A 17,286-nucleotide genomic window follows, 5' to 3' on the forward strand; every position below is an offset into this window, starting at 1 on the left:
ATGCATTAGAGAGGAACAATGAGCGGATCTTAATGCCGCACACGACGGCGGCAGGAGGATGCCGGTCGCGATCCGCCTTCTGCGCGGACACCCTTCTCGAAATTTTCAACGATCGCCGACTCATCGATTTATAAATGGAATTCTCCATTGGATCATTCTCTTCCCACTTCCTTACTGCACGGGGAATCGAAATGGTGAACGAAGGCTTTCGCAAGCTGGATGATGAACGTAGGTATTCCTCCGGGGAAGACTCCTTCCCTGAAGGAAAGGCTGGGCATTCTGAGCTGTGATTTTTAATAAGTCTTTGGTAAGTTGAAGGTACCAGAGGAGAAGACTACTTATCAGGAATAGAAACCGAAAATAAGGTTCCACTCAAAATGGGCGTATCGATGGAAGGAATCCAGTGATAGGCAGATAGCGAGGTGGAAGTGGAGAAAAGTATCGTTCGATGGGGCAGTGGCGGGAGAGAAGGAGGAAGAGCGGAGAAAATCAAGCAGAGAACGGTGACGAGATGGATTTGAATGCGTCGCACGACTCGCTACGAAATCTCGGATTCTATTAACGGAGAAATTATAACGGATTGACGGACGCAGGAGTGGATGCACAGACGGATGGACGGAGCCGCCTCCTGTCTCCCGAGAAAGATTTCTCTTGAATCGTAAATACCGATCGGGCACGGACGCACGATATCCACTCGGTTAGGGCACACGTTGCATGTTAAAGTACTTCCCGGTGCACTCGCAAATTGCACCTGGAGGACGGTGGCGCAGTTTTATGCAACCTGGAGGACGGTGGCGCGGTTTTATGCAACCTGGGCGACGGTGTACGTCCGCGATTGACGTTCGGATTTAGAGGAAGACAGCGGCTAGCTGCATGATCGAGCGGGACGTTGCTATCGATGCGTGGAAACGGAGAAAAATCGGGGAAAATCGAGTTGATCTCGAGCGTGAACCGCGTCGGTTGGGTACAGAAATTTTATTGTAGACGATAGTCGAGGGGAATGTGGTGGGTAGATAACGTGATAGAGGGAAGAAGAATGCCTGAGACCTTTTGTGGGATATAGGCTAGTAGTTGAGTGCCGTAATGTTTGTTTTAAGTACTGCAGAATGTTGTTTTTAGAATGTGTACAATATACAAACGCTTAGATTTATAAGCTTATAAGTAATATTATTGTTATTAGGAATCATGTAGAATATTATGTGCATTGAATTGTAAAATATTCGTATTTCTGGCAATATGAAAACGTGGAGAAATTGCGTGGCAGTCGACGTGTTAATAACTAGGCAATATTTTAATAAAATTTCGATAGAAATTACTAATTTAGTAAATAGTAAGTTAATTCATACATTTATATCGAATTATTATGAAGGATATTATTGAAAAATTCCTTATTCTTATTAAATTTTTGAACAACCTTACTATATACTGAATCTTTAAAAAGAGAGAAATGTTGAAAAATACTATTACTGTATAAAATTGCAATATTAATTTCAACCATTAATCATTACACAAAAATTGATAATTATAAAAATATAAGAAATAATTCGACTCACTACTTGCAGCGTAGCTCAGTGGTGGATTCAGGAGCCTTTGTTGGAGGGGGCGAAATATCTAAAAGTACATAAGTACATTTTTTAATCTTATTTTACAAGATTTAAAATTTGCTTGTAATTTATATTTTAATATCTCTATTTGAAACTATAACCTAAATAATTGCATTCACGTTAATTATTTATACAGAATAGTACACAGTGTCATAAGTGTCTAATCGTTCAAATAGAGTACCCTATTTAATCATCGATTGTCCATTTCTGTCCCCCATTAAGCTGAATCTAATCGAGTGGTTTCCATGAAAGAAAAATCTGAAAATCGTCGGGGCTTGACAAACACCTCGTATCGATGTATCAAATATGAAATAGGTAATTTGGGGTGCTAAATCACAGTGAATTTAAAAAACAGATTTCACTCTGTTTTAAAATGAAAACGTTTTGGAGTAAGTACAATTAAGAACCCTTTAAATCAAACAATTATCCATCAGCCTCATTCTCTCACGCTTTTCATACTTCTCCATCATATTAACCTTTTAAACCCCCCTTCCCACATTTTCCCTCCTGCAAGCAATTTCTTATCCCCATTTGCAACTTCTGCTAGCAATCCAAGTCATTTTTAATCCCACCTCGCCACAGTGCTCTAGGTCCACAAAATCATGCGTTTGGTTAACTACAATTTTGGAAACAGACCATCCCGTTCCGTGGCACTAACAAAGCTAGGCAGGCCCCTAAACTAACGCAACCTCCAATTCGATCGTGAGATTAATCCCCGGAAAGTGTCTCGGCGGTAAATTGAACAGAGCCCTCGATTCCTCACGCAAGATATGACCGAGCTACATTTAAATATCAGAAACCAGCCGCAGGATAATTTCAACAACACCCTCATCTGGATTTGCAATTGGGTTTTCCTGTATTGAGATCGAAGGATGGTCGATGATTACTTTTCTGGGCAAAAAATTTATAAAAATTAACCGTCTCTTCTGCAGCAAAGTGCTTCGTTACCCATTCACGATGTACGAGCCAAAGAATCATAGACCCCCCGGAAGCGGTCGAAGTATTTACCACAATAGATTCTTCGACGTGGAAGGTACATTCGCCAAAAAGAACAGAAGCCCCAATTTATCCATACGTAATCCCTAATTGCGCAATTACTCGTGCAAGCTCCATGTGTCTATTAGGAATCTCCACAGTCTACGAACATCCCGATGTTACCTACATCTGCGAGTACATAAAGGGGAAATTCTACTTCGCAACGTTGAAAAATGGCCGAAAGGAGGCGAGAAATACCCCGAGCATCCATTTCTTCACCATCGACGACGAATTGATTTACGAGAATTTTTACAACGACTTCGGCCCGTTAAACATAGCTTGCCTATACAAGTAAGCTTGATTAAGGTCCACTTAGATTGAAATTTGATATCTTTTATTCCCTCCTTCCTTCCCTATCGCTTGGATGTCGTGTCCCTTCGAAAAGAAATTAAAATGGAGTGCCTACAGATACTGCTGCAAGGTGAACAAGAAGCTGAACAGTGCAACGCTCAAGCACAAGCAAATTGTGCATTACACTTCGCAACGAGAGCACAAGAGGGCAAACGCTGCGTATTTGGCAGCGTCTTACGCTGTTCTGTGCTTGGACCAGAACCCCAGAGAGGCCTACAACACTCTTTTCATGGGGGGCGATGTTCCGTTGAAGAAATTCCAAGATGCCTCTATGGGATCCTCCATTTACAACATTCATATGTTGGGTAAGGAAACGTGTTCTGTTGGGAAATCAATCTGTAATTTATGCTACAGCTGTTGGTTCCCTGGGAAACAGATTGTTTGAACGGGCTGCAGAAGGCAGCCTCGTTTGGCTTCTTCAACCTCGATGACTTCGATCTGGCTGAATACGAGAAATTAGAAGATATACGAAACGGCAATATCAACTGGTTGGTGCCACAGAAATTCCTGGCCTTTGTTGGCCCCAGCACGGAACCAGGCACCCCTTACCACCCGCCAGAGTGTTACGTGGATTCTTTCTTGAAAAATGGGGTAGTGGCTGTCGTGAGATTGAGCAAAAAGACGTACGACGCCGCGAGGTACGTGGATTTGAAGAAGTAGCATGGGAGAGGAATGGTAACACCATTCGAGACTTTCTTGTGCAAGAATTATAATATTCAACCGAAGTTTGAAGTGTCTGTGAAATTCTGTATTCGAATGCTTCGCTTCTTCATTTCGAGGAAATATAATGTAATTAATTTAACGTTTGATAAGCAGATTCGTCGACCCAGGCATCACGCATTACGATATGTTTATGCCAGACGGCTCAGTCCCACCGAGAAGAATTTTGAATCAATTCCTGCAGCTCAGTAAAAATACTACTGGACCCATAGCAGTGCATTGCAAAGTAAGTTGAGGCTCCGAATAGTTTTGTGTGATGCATAGCTACTTCTAGCGTTAGCTTCTATGCGCAAGTATTCCGGTTTGTCTCATTTCTCGTTTATCAATGTCCTAGGCTGGTTTAGGAAGAACCGGTACGCTAATTGCAGCGTATTTGATAAAACATTACAAAATGACGGCCAGGGAAGCTATTGCCTGGATAAGGATTTGCAGACCCGGTTCTGTTATCGGACACCAACAAGCGTGGTTGGAAAATATGGAGAAGAATTTGTTGAACGCGGGAGAGCAGTACAAGTAACTAAATAAACTAAATAAACAACATAATTTTTAGGGTAGAATAAGTCATTTTTAGCAGAGGAATAGCCGATGGTGTACTTACGTTGCAGGCTGAAAGACTGTGATGATGGTGATGTGGTGCTGCACCATAAACGCGGAATATACTCCATAGCAGCCAAAATGGAAAGGAAAATACTCTGTTCCTCCGAAATAGGATGCACAGGTGCCAGTTTCTATATTCACCTGAGACAGATTAAAATGTAGCAGAAACTAAAAAATTATTATTTTCTTGTACTACAATTTCGATGGTGTTTACTCACTTTGAATAAAATCGTGGCGCGGGATATTTCATAACAGAATATAAATCAATTTAATACAGCACCACGATTTTATTTAAAGTGATAAAACACCATCGAAATTGTAGTACAAAAAAGGATTTTTTTTTTAGTTTTTAGTGCTTGCGTATTTATACATATATATACATACATATATATATACACATACATATATATATCTATATGTATGTGTATATATATATATATATATATATATATATATATGTACATATATATATACACATATATAAATACACAAACACTAAAACTAGATATATATATTTCTAGTTTTAGTGTTTATGGATTTTTTATACATATCTTTTTATATTTCTTATTTTCGACTTTTTTTTAAAAAAATTGTATTGTCATCCAACTTACGTACGCATGCAAAGTTTCAAAACTATAAATTAGGAACACATAGGACAGATTCTGGGAATAATAAGCTGAATTGTTTGAAAAGAGACAATAAGTGATTCTACCTTTTGCGATACAAAATGTGGCTTCCATTTCGTCCATGGCGATAATGTTGAATATTCTTTGGACGAAAAATCGGTGAACTTGATAAAAGAAGGCCTGAGGAACAGAATAAAATAAGATACATTTCGATCGTGTATTTTTTCATTAACGTCTAATTAGAGCAAAAAAGATTATCAGCAAACTAGAGTACACCTTTCTATATGAAAATAGTAGGATCTTTGAAAATAATTTTGTATTGTTTCAGAACTCGACAAATGCGAAAATCTCCCGCTGGGGAAGTCGAACGAAATGAAACTGCCACGGATTTTGGGTATGAATTCGACTCGAATATATCAAATAACCTCTCTTTTACTCGAATAGGATCAGATTCATAGTTTTATGGGGAATATGAGTGAAAAACTTATTTGGTTTTAGTAAATAATTGCAATTTCATCGTTATTCTCTAACTATATTTCATAATAAAATGCCTATCCGTAGATTAAAGTTCCGAAGCTAATTTTGCCTAAATATACAAAGATTTCGGGAAATTAGTAGCAATGGATTGTAGCTACGTCGGTACCGGTTTGCTACCATACAATATTTGCTCCTTATCATGCTAAAAACTTATTAACAGCTATTAATATGAATGCATACGCACCACTACGCGCACGGGGACTGAAATTTTCATAGTGACAAGGTCTTGGTGTTCATTATTTAACAAAAAATCGACGATTGAATAGCGACAAACAGAATTCCATCTTCTCGTGCCCACTTCAACCAGGAAATGCACAATTGCGCGCCTAAACAAGCTCGCCAGGCTGCGCGCGCATTCAAACATACTTCGAGCCTCATCTATTTCAAAATACGTGTTTAATTCTAAGTACTTTTAGGGAAGCTTCCTACCAAAGAAAGAATGGAAGTTAAACGTTATAATAGATAATTTCTTTACAACTTTCCTCTACAAATTAAGATATCTTTGTTTGTTAAACATCAAATGCATTTAACTTCGCGCCGATTAGTGGTCAGTTAGCCAACTGCTAAGAGTTGCGCGCGCAACCTCTGTTGCTCAACGTTCACGGAATAAATTAGTCAACTCTTAACAAAGTTACTTATAACAGTTAGTGAAATGAAAATTTAAGGGACAAAATTAATAATGTTTCTACGAAATAATCTCAGATTTAATAATTCCCTGGCCATAAAATAGTTTAAACGTACCTGCGTGCGCGATAAATAGACTCTCTGGTGACCACAGTGCTGCGCGCGCATCCTAATTTCGACGAGACTAGTTTACCGTTCGAATAAAACCGTGGTTGAAATCCGCGACTGTGCCTCCGTGTTTTGTGTGACTTTTCGACTTGATATCTTACTTAATTGAAGACGAAATGCAGCGTAAATAAGGCAAGACACCGCAGAGAAAGGAGTTTACTTAGTATTTAGTAAAAGAAAGAAAGAAATTCAACTATAAAGGAAGAATATTTAATCTCGCCAAAGGGGTTCTCAACTATTGTTAGATGCGTCGTTGAATGAGCTCCTTTGCTTCTTGTACATCGTACATACACTTTTAGTGAAATTTGCTATTGCCTTCATTTTCTCACAGGAAAATTGCGGTTCAGAGGAACGCAGGATTCGGAAAGGGATTCTCAGAAACACGAGAGCAACGAGACGCCCGCAATGACGCAAGGGGACAAACTGAACGAGATTAAAATGAACAGGCACAAACAGCCGCGGAGCACGAAACCACGGAACAGTTGCATCGTTCACGGCTTGGACCGTTTGAAAAGCCCGCGAAATAAGAAGTGGTGAGTGAATAAAGTAGAGCTGTCGCTTTTATTCTGCTTAAATACTAGGCGTTCGAAATGGATATCGTTCCTCTCGAACGAGATGCACGAGCATCGTCGAAGCCGCGGTTATGAAAGGAGAATGATTCGTAGAAAATTGTTTTACACGATTTTATAATCCATTCGATACAAAATGATTTCTTTTTGTCGTATAAACTAAATAGAGAGATTTCTCGGGGAGAATTATTAGAAACAATTATACAGAGAATATAATTTCCGAACGCTTGACTGATTCTTCTCTTAATACGTGTATTACTGTTACGTTGGTGATCGGGTGCCTCTGCGACGGGCTGCAGTGAAGCCTGTTCAAAAAATTCTATACTCTATATAAATATTACCTCGAGAGCAATTTCCACGCGAAATAGTTTGACGATAGTGTAGACGAAACAGGAAATATGTTCCGTAGAAACATGATTTCGGAGAAACAAGGACAGGCGATGTTTCCTTATTGCCTAGGCGCCGTCTGCGTCCCCCGACAAATTTTTTTCTCACAACTATGCATCGATTAACACTTTCTTTGATTGCCGTATGTATTCCCTTGTTTCGACGCGATGAGATCACTTGGCATTCGGATTCGAACTTTGAAACGAAGCAGCCACCGTGCCCTCGTAAAAGGGACAGCGTTGAGAAGTTTGTAAGGGTTCGCCGAACATCCGAGAACACGAATTTCCCTAAACGAATGGTACAGGAAGTAAAGCTTGTCGCGAGTCCTGTGCGGTTAAAAGTGTTAATTAAACTATTCGGTTCGTAACTCGACGCTCCATTGAATAATCTTCGTTATTATATTTTACGATTATTATTCGTTACAGATCTTATAATCACTTGTAGATTATCAACTATCAAAGTTTATACGATACATAAAACATACTCCTTTGTTATACCCTATGCAATTAATGGAGAACAGTTTGGAAATAGGGTATACACGATTGTGCAATTTAACATCCAAGTGAATTGAAATTCATAAGGAAATGAAAGAACTTTCCGTGATTAGCATCTGCGGCGGATTTATGGAGGATCTGTGTTACATTAAATACTAAAAGATTAATCGCTAACCGGGCTCCTGTGAATACATTTATACCGCGTTATCATCTAACGGCACAGAAAGATATAAGAAAGTAATTAACTAAATATCGTATCCATGTTTTTTTTTTGTGTGTTAATGCAAACGAGTAGTCGATATAATTATTCGGCCTTAAAGTCCGGCGTATCACAATGGTCAGAGTTTAAAAGACAGGAGTGTAAAAAAACAGGCCATCCGTTTAATTCCTCTCGCGCAGACAAACGTATCGTTTGCTTCGTTCCAGTGCTCTTTCTTCTTCAAGAAGCAAGTCGTTACTATATTGTTGGGAAATCAACGTCAAAGTGTAGTTAGATTACTGTAATTCACGTTTCAATCTGCACAGATCGAATGGGTAATGGCCATTTCATTTTTCTCTTCGCTCGTTACTCGAAACACGTGTTACAAAATTTTACTTGCACTAAGCACATTATATTTTACAACCTCTTAATCGTTACTGTCGTTATAATCACTGTAGGTTTATCATCGCTATCAAAATTCTTATTATCCTCTGGAACTACTTCCCTTCCCAGATAGCACACAGACGTCTTAAAGACGTCTGTTTCAGACTTTCAAGACGTCTTAAAGTCGAAAATGTGAATTTCCTTCGTCAAAAAACGCCGGTACTCGAGAATGACGGTATATTATAGGCATGACTGCTGTATCCCACCTGCGAGAAGCGCTCGGCCCGGTCGCTGCCTAGTGGTCGCGTACTATTCATCGCGAGCCGGCCTAGTCATGACTTGTTTATGTACATATGCGTCTTTAAGACATCTAAACACAGTCGTAAAAAAGACGTCTTGGCACAGACGTCTTAAAGACGTTTTAAAGACGCCTAAGACAGACATCTTAGAAACGTCTCGACACCGATGTCTTAAAGACGTCTTAATAAGGTCGTCAGACGTTCAGACCAAAAACAGACGAAAAATGGACGTCTTTAAGACATCGTGTGCTATCTGGGTTTTTTCTGTTTTTTTTTTATCGAGCTCAGATATAATATTGATCGCTCACACAAGACCTCGTTATTTTTTTAGCAATATTTAAAATTTACAACCAAAAGATAAAAACGGTATATTAAATATGATATTATCGAATATTGCAGACACTTGTACCCCTTAGTTGATCTTCTTTTTGCTATTTTTTTCCAAAGTTTTTTATCCCTTTTTTTTTGTCTTTGATTCCCTTGATAGACGTTACAAGGAAGAAATATGTAAAACGTTACAAGCAACGGTACGTGATATTCAAAATGATATCGTTTTGGTTTCTGAGCCTTTCCCACCACATCGCCGGTCTCCGAGTAGTCGCGCGTTATTTTGCCTGACGTTCTAGCGTTTTAATGTTACGTTAGTGTTAGAGAAAACTGTATCGGTGTTTTACCACTCTCCGCGCGTCCCGTTTCATCGCACAGTCTCTCCCAGTTGACGTCATCATGCAGTTTACATTAAAACTCGTCTATCCGTTTTTTTGTTTTCCTTGTCGCCCGCAATGCCATTCCTTTCGCTCTTCAACGAGCGCTCTATAATGCACAATTGTCGTGTAAATTATCAAGGTCACGCCGCCCTGTACAATGTTACACTTGCGATGTGCTGGTTCGCCATCACTTCGACGATCGCGTCGCGGATGCCGTAACAAAACGTGCACCCAAATGGATTTGTGGTGTTCGTAGATGACGCGCGATTCAGCACCACAGGTCGCGCGCTCGCCTTCAATTGCTCGCTCACTCTGTCCCATTTCGTATAGGCAGTGATCTAAACAACAAACAGGCGTGTTAACAGTGCACTGAGCTCCGCAGAGGGTGCTCCTAGCCGGCAAATTCAAAGGCACATCTTGAGCGAGGCGGACGAGAGGCGATTAACAGTAGAATCAACATATAATCCTACTTTATATTTAAAATAGATATTTATATCATACCGTGACTGGAGAAGGGGAAACGTCTATGAGCTTTCCCGATTCAGTGGAATTATTTTCTGGCGGTAAAGTTAAAGAGAATTCGCAACGATGATACATATTAAAATTATAATGCCCTGGGTAATTCGTGTGCAACACAAACTTCTTAACACATTGGGTTTTGGCATCGAACAAGACATCCTACGCACAATAACACCAATTTCAGACGTGCAGTTTCTGCTTTCAAGGCGTAAAGTACTTGTCCCCGGGCGGCGGGGGGGTGGGAACTTACCAGTCCTAAAGTGAAATAGTTGTAGATGAAATCCGACCGCCTAATTTTATCACGTTTGTGCGCGTGGGGACTGTGAATGCGCATCTTGTCCTCGGCCTTGAAAAACACTCGGGAGGGCGCACCCAAGGCGCTCAGCACATCCTCGCAAGTATCGCCGAATAACACCTGAAATCGCACAGTATTTTTGTCGCGCAACGATTAACAATTTAAAAGCAATCCCGAGTACGACGCATCTTGCAATCTACAAATCGCCCGCCGCACGCGCTACACCGCTATCCAAAATTAGAGTATAAAGTGCAACCTCTTTGGTCAAGCAGCGTTTCTTCGGCTCCAGCAATACCCTCGTTACAGAGCTACCCTCCGTGAAAAGGTGCAGTCTGAGACCTCGAGTACGCGTTTTATCTCGCATAACATCCGCCTTCCCTAAATATAAATTGTTATGATAGCAGACCTACGGAAAGACGAATGCACAGTGTCAGCCTCGTTCACGCTCGCACGCGCCTTAAATTACAACACAAATAAAGCATAATTACGAGCGGTAGGGGTGGAGGAGGGGTCTTTAAGATGTGCTCGTCGCTACCACTGCCAGCAGCCATGTTACCAACATAGATAGCCGTCTTCGCTACAAGGGGTGAAGTCCCATTCGGGAACTGCAACGATCCTAGTCCGTGCGCATACCCAGGTTGGAACTTTGAGTCGATGGGGAAGTAAAACGATAGTCCTCGAAAGTTCAAAACAAACACCTGCAAGTAACGTAGGACTTTACGGATCGGTTTCTCGTACTCCTACCTCCAACTAAACGGAAACACCGTACCTGTTTGTCGCTGTCGTAAACACCAGGGTGCGTCGCCCCGAACGAATGTTCGATCTGTTCGATAGAAGGTAGAACCTCTGGCGAATTGAACGGCAAGCCGCAGTACTTAAGTTTGACTAACTTCATATTATAAATTTCAATAATCTTGAGCCTTTGCACCACTGGGTCGAATATAAGTCGAACTCCGTCGTGAGGTAAATTTATTACTAAATCTACGTCTAAAGGATTCTGCAAACCACAGTTTCATTCAGTAACTAATCGCGCGGACAGGAAAGCTGAGAGCGCACAAATATCCTCGTTAAGATTTCGCCGGTTTATACTCACGCTATCGCTATAAAGTACTTGTACTCCCCTTATAATGCCCACTTGCGATTGTATTATCGACACAGATTGGGAAAAATGCATACCTAGAATAACAACAGCGTTAGAAACCCTGTCCCTTCAGCGTTCTTAAACTAGCCATCGTCTCCTATTCCTATGCCTGCCGATTCTTACACGCCAGGCGCGCATTAACGAGCTTCCCGTTTGATTCCAGAATCTCCGTTACATTTCCATCAGCTCTAAAGACATCGCTTCGATTGAAAACTACTAATTGCCAGCCCGGAATGATTCAATGCCCCCCCCCCACCCAGAGTGGCCCGACATGGTTGGGATAGTTGTCAACAATTACATAATAGCAACAAAATATTCATAGGAAGCACCATTTTCTTTGTTTACGCGCGATTGTCGGGGGAGGTGTTTACAAATAGAACGAATTAGCCGAGTGGCGAACGCTGGCATGACAGCTACGTATAATAAGACGTACTAGACGCTGGCAATCGAAGGGATCGAGGATCGACGGGCAATTCCCCTGGCTCGCTGTTACACGATCGATGGTTGGAAAATTATGCGTAATACGGAGTTAGTTTCGTGATACATTACGGAGCGTTTCGTCACTTGCCTAAAATAAATTCCCACTGCTCGCAGCCGAGGGATCTCTCGGGCATCACCTCGAGTTCCAACATTATTCCGCCCGATCCACCTTGGGCCGTTCCTTATTTAAATAAATTAGAGCGGAACGCACAGCGCGCGTCTCCAATTAACATGAGAACTGCGCTGCCCCTTTGTCCACGTATCGCGCTCCAACTAATCACCAGATAGCCATATTGCCTTCCCCAAACAATAAACCTCGGCCGCTCTCGCTACTACGGGCTGGCAAACTGTCACCCGAACAGCTGATACCGTGCCGTCGACTACGTAGAACCAAACGATAGCCAGGCTATCGGCCGCGCCTCGAGCCAGCAGTTTACCGCGAGGAATTTCCCTCCGCGCCCTACAGATGTCGCGCGACACCGGGCGCGCCAAATAGCGGGAACATTCGATTCGAAACGCTGGAGTCCCTCCAGCTGGTTGCCCGATAAAGGTACCTTGAACTGAAACAGCGGTGGTTCCTTTGGGAAAGTGGGTGGAGAAATGTTTACGAGGAAAGCATCGCAGGAATCTCAGTTGTTCTCTGTTTATGTGGCTCGGAGCCAGTAACTCGGTGGCAGAGGATGATTTTTATTGCGAAAGAGGTACACGGTGCTTCAGAATCGGGGGTACGAGCTTAAGTGATTAGGAGAGGTGATAAGGGATGAGTTCAGGACTGCTAGAGATTCGTTGGACTTTGTCGGTACTGGGCGCCATGCCATTTTCGTTAATTACAAGGGAATTAGTTTGTGCCAAGAACAATGCGGAGTGTCCTTGTACAAGCATATGTTCACACCGCGATAGTACGCGCGTGTATAGATGTACTATGTTGAATTGCGAGACCGAGGATTTTATAAATATTTATTGCGGGATATGATTTTCAGCCGCCGCTGCGAAGACGTAACCTGACACGCGGCGATCTCGAACAGGAGGAATTATCTTTCCGTAAGAATCCCTGGTGGAGTTACGTAAATGTCGCGGGTTCGTTGCAATAAAAATGGTACTCGGATGTCGCGGAATCAAAGCCGAGAGAGGACGTGCACAGAAGGAGGATCGAGTAACGGCGCTGCGCTGTTGAAAAATTTCAAGACAATCAGCTCCTGGACTCTGCTCTTTTTCTACTCTTCACCGCGCTCCACGAAACAACGATTCCACAGCTAATATCAACGAGAACATTGTTTCGTAACGAGCAGCTGCGGTGCATAAAACAACACTGTCGACAGAGCTGCTCTTTATTAGAAGCTGCTAGGGTTAAAGACCACAGATAATCGTTTCTTGCATTCTTTGGCAACTCGTCGCGGGGGTTCTCCGTTCGTAAACATGTGAAGCAACGTTCGCCGGGAGAAGATTAAAAAAAATCATTCGGGGATCATCTCTTCTCTCCCCCACTGGCAATATTCGCAACCTACGCCAGATTCCCAATAAGACACATCGAAATTCACCACACGAAAGTTCAGAAAAAGTTCAATGGAAATTTGTACAACTTACGCAACCAGCTGGGTCAAAGCACAAAGTAATCTCCCCCTCGGATAAACACGGCGTGTGTCATTTAACCAAAATCACCTGATCGATAGCACACCCTCCCATCGTCAGATAACAATGCTCCACGCTGACAAAAACCCATCTGATCCTCGCCTGACTGCTGCTACCTCTGCTTAACACAGCAACGTGGTAGTTTTATATAAAACTAATTGAAACGGGGGACGATTCAAACTTAAATAGAGTACAATATTCAGAATGCCATTTGTTCATCGTCAAACGAACCTAGAGCAATCGGAACGCCATCGTCGGTACAACTCGTTCGCCTTAGGAAATCGTTCTCGATGCACATACACATGGACACGGTCGTGCCTACCACGTTATGCAATCAATAATGATAACGCGTATCGTAGGCCACACAGAGCCGAGCCTCCAGATACGTCAAGCCCCGCGCGAGACCTTCTCGTCAGCGTGTGCGCGTCCAACCGTGTACAGACATTTCTGCACAATATATTGGCGACACCGGGTCGACGCTATCAGCGATTAAAAAATTGAGAAAGAGAAACGGCAGACAAGGGAATGTCATGTCGGCGGTTGAATGCGTCCGCGAGTGGTTTTGAGTAACCAGTTTCAACTGGAGCCTGATCACTCCCTCCAGAAGCGTTCAAGTGCATCTTCGACGATATGTTTCCCATCAGAAGCTGCTGAATTTTGCAACGCTTACTTTGGGACATTGCATCACTAGTTGCTTTATTGGATGCTTTTAGATTGCACTTTGGGGAAGCAAGCTGGAGGCTCTTGGAGGTGGAACGATTGCCCCATCAGAGAAACTTGGAGGCTTTGTTCTGGAGAATGGCTCTAAAAGTCGAGGATGCATTCAGTTTCTCTGAAGCTCTAAAGCTACTTCTGTTCTATATTCGCAATGCCAATGCAGCTTGAAAATTTAAGCTTTAGAATCTTAAGAACCTCGAGAAGAATCTTCAGAAATAGAACAGTAATTCCTACAGGAATCTTTTTCTCCGAAACCCCGAAATTTCTGAAATCAGTGGCGTCAGCTTTCCCTAGCTCCAAACTTGAAGGGTGCAGGCCCAGATGGAGGTGCTCAAGGAATCGAATTTTTCGAGTGTAAGTCTTTCGATTTGAAAATACCTCCGAGGTACTCGAGCCCGCTCCCACGCAGTTCTACGTTTCCGTTCTCCGGATAATTCTGGAGGATCGTAGCCGAGCGGTGCAGAGAAGCGGAGAGATTAGTCGGAATCTGTTGACTCGATCGCTCGACGCGACAGGGTCCATCGAGCTTCAACCTCTTAACACTCACGGAGGATTGAAAGGGTCAGGTAGATACTAGGCGACAACGTTATCGCTTGACACAACACAGTCCAAATTTTTCGATCGTTACCTAAGCGTCGCTTCTGAGAAACACCAGATACCGTGGTAACATTTGACACAGGATCTCCTCTAGCCAAAACACAAAGTCTCTGAAATAACTCTAGGCGAGATTGTTCGGACACAAAGAATATGCATCATTGACAAAAGAGGTACGCTGTCGTTGGGACTTCTAATCGCGGATATTTATTGTCTCCTAGCAGCGTGCAAACACTGCCTGATAAGAGCTGATGCTTCGCAGAACTTGCTGCGAAATCACTGGAGCGCATCTATTTTTGGGTGTTTTGGGAAGCATCGTTCGAATGCTTTGAAGGTTTCTCAATTGTGCGTTCTGATAAATCTGATTTAAGGGAGGATTGCGCCTCGATGGGCCAAAAAATAGGTGATTCTTCGTGAATTTTTTGCACTCCCTAGGCAGCTGCGAAAGAAAAATATTTTTTAATATGAAAAACACTGTGCACGTATCGCGAGCTGTTGAAACACAAAAGCGTTATCTTTTTAGCTGAAAAATTCGGCGGTCATGATCCTTTTATCATTCCCAGCGGACTCGCGAGACGCCTGTACGTTGCATACCGTCGCCTGCGTTGTACTTTGCGTAGTCTGCTGAAATAATGATTAATTAACTGCGGGGTGAAGAAAAACGTGATACTGATGAACTCGTGGTGGATCGTCACCTTCCAACGACACACGAATAATACGAACCATCCATTTTCACGCTTTCAATCTAGAAGCTTAATTTAATTCAACCCAATTTTGCCTTAAGGTGTCGAGCCTATTCCCAAAATTCATATCGTGCTATTCACCGTTTGCTACGATTTTCCACCGAGTCTTTACTCCAGGAAATTAATCGCGACGACGATTAAAGACAACCGAGCCCGGTGTCCAAACAAAGTTCGAAGTTGTTGGAGAGATCTCGGTAAACAATAAAATTGCATGAATTACGCACCCGTCCGGCTTAGATCAAAGTGCAACGCGCGAACGCAACTCCTTTCTCTGAGCAATCTCGACGCTCACTTTTTTTCTTTCGCTGGCGAATTCACCGCGCGTGCAATCGACTGCGTTCAAACTTCTATTGCTGCTACATATTAATATTTAGAACACTCGCACACGTTCCATTTCGCAACGAATCGAGATTCGAAGCCAAGCAGTAGAGATAGCGTGGAATTTGGAAATATTTGAGTTCTAATTCAGTACTGATAGCCGCCATCGTATGAAATGCTAGCTCAAAGAACGGGTGGCTATGTATTCGCAGATTAGAGACGTGTTGGTACAAGTGTGCAATGAAAGCTTAATCACCTCTCTTGCTTTTTTTTTAATAATGACAATCACTAATGGATTCAGTAGCCTGAAACGTTTTAATTTCTATTTCGCTATTCGATCTCGTTGCCCTGAAATGTGGGTGCATCTGGTTGATAGAATCCGCTACTGGCTTGGTCCGTAGTTCACTGTCTGGCTGCGATAATTTACGAATCCCACATTACACGCGATAACGTGGCACACCGATGAATCTATTCTGGATTGCAAAAAAGAATGCTGGTACATATATTTTCCTCAATAAAGAGTGACCCCAAAGTGAGGCCTTTCTTAGCCCCTTTTTGGTCCCACGATTTTGGAACTGAATTTTGTACCGAATTATAGCTTATGATGAGACATCAATCCCGATACATTTTCAAGTTGAGGTGGCAATTAGCTTCTGAGATATGAGAGGTGAAAGAAGTGAAAAAAAACGCACCTGCTACACAGACATTTATATTTCTTGATTTTTTTTCTCGTGAATTTTGAAAATCTAAGTTCAAATTCGTTATTAGCAGTCAGCAAAACCCCTGGAAATAATTGTTTAAATTATCGGAATAACATAAAAGTTTACACATCGAAGCGTGTGGGCTGACGCGTTAATGAATTTTCACTTCTTTCACCTCTCGTATCTCAGAAACTAATTGTCACCTGAACTTGAAAATTTGTCGTGATTGATGTCTCATCATAAGCTATCATTTGGCACGAAATTCCAAAAAGGGGCTATTTCTTGGGTCACTCTTTACCTCTCTAGCCTGCCCTATCTATTTCCTCTGTCGTCCCCTGTCATTTCCATTCTACGCTGTCTTGGGTAATTGCATTCCCAATTAACAGATACTTAATTGTGTTGTGGGTAACCAGTGGAAGATGTCGATACCAAAAAAGACAATTTTCAAGGCGACTGTTCGATGCAAGGATATAATCATTTTGCAAATACTTGGTGTAACGATATTTGAAGAGCTTTCAATTAACAAGAACCAGGGAATTCTTTCGTTCTCGCTATCTCGACAATGTTGATTCACTTTCCACGATAATTCTGGCAAATGCCCTGCTACTTATACTTTGAACTAATGCCTCATCGATTAGATACAAAAAGAACGCCTCGATCTTTGCATCGATTGGTATAATCTTTCGCTTAAACACATTAATAATAGCCATTCGCTGCGAACACATCCGTGTTTCACTTTAGCGCCAAATTACGGCTCAAATCGTTCCGCATCTTACTGCCCTACCGAAGCACGATTTCGGAAATAGTTTGCGTAATAAGAGGCACAGCCAGCCTATTTTTATTTCGCT

At 42.1% G+C, this 17,286-nt stretch overlaps 2 protein-coding genes across 5 annotated transcripts; one reads left to right on the forward strand and one right to left on the reverse strand.

Annotated features, from left to right (window-relative positions):
* The first annotated feature begins 2,561 nt into the window (after positions 1-2,561).
* Positions 2,562-13,314, forward strand: LOC143372407 (dual specificity protein phosphatase CDC14A). Its single transcript, XM_076818555.1, has 10 exons — positions 2,562-2,637; positions 2,729-2,930; positions 3,048-3,295; positions 3,367-3,628; positions 3,807-3,936; positions 4,045-4,223; positions 4,316-4,428; positions 5,262-5,327; positions 6,594-6,795; positions 12,717-13,314. Exons 1-10 carry the CDS (start codon positions 2,562-2,564, stop codon positions 12,739-12,741), a joined length of 1,503 nt encoding a protein of 500 aa, XP_076674670.1. The 3' UTR covers positions 12,742-13,314.
* Positions 6,932-13,467, reverse strand: LOC143371916 (PHAF1 protein CG7083). Of its 4 annotated transcripts, none has more exons than XM_076817568.1 (8): positions 13,321-13,467; positions 11,209-11,291; positions 10,885-11,112; positions 10,604-10,813; positions 10,372-10,521; positions 10,071-10,235; positions 9,803-9,979; positions 8,148-9,639 (listed from the first exon to the last, which is right to left on the reverse strand). In XM_076817568.1, exons 2-8 carry the CDS (start codon positions 11,287-11,289, stop codon positions 9,442-9,444), a joined length of 1,209 nt encoding a protein of 402 aa, XP_076673683.1. In that variant the 5' UTR covers positions 11,290-11,291; positions 13,321-13,467; the 3' UTR covers positions 8,148-9,441. The 4 variants fall into 4 exon arrangements, with proteins under 4 accessions (XP_076673684.1, XP_076673683.1, XP_076673682.1 ...); XM_076817567.1 differs by lacking the exon at positions 13,321-13,467 and adding an exon at positions 11,825-12,129; XM_076817569.1 differs by lacking the exons at positions 9,803-9,979; positions 13,321-13,467 and adding an exon at positions 11,825-12,133 and having other exon boundaries at positions 6,932-9,639.
* Positions 13,468-17,286: the final 3,819 nt, after the last annotated feature.

Source organism: Andrena cerasifolii, chromosome 8, assembly GCF_050908995.1.
Source record: "Andrena cerasifolii isolate SP2316 chromosome 8, iyAndCera1_principal, whole genome shotgun sequence".
Lineage (NCBI taxonomy): Eukaryota > Metazoa > Arthropoda > Insecta > Hymenoptera > Andrenidae > Andrena > Andrena cerasifolii.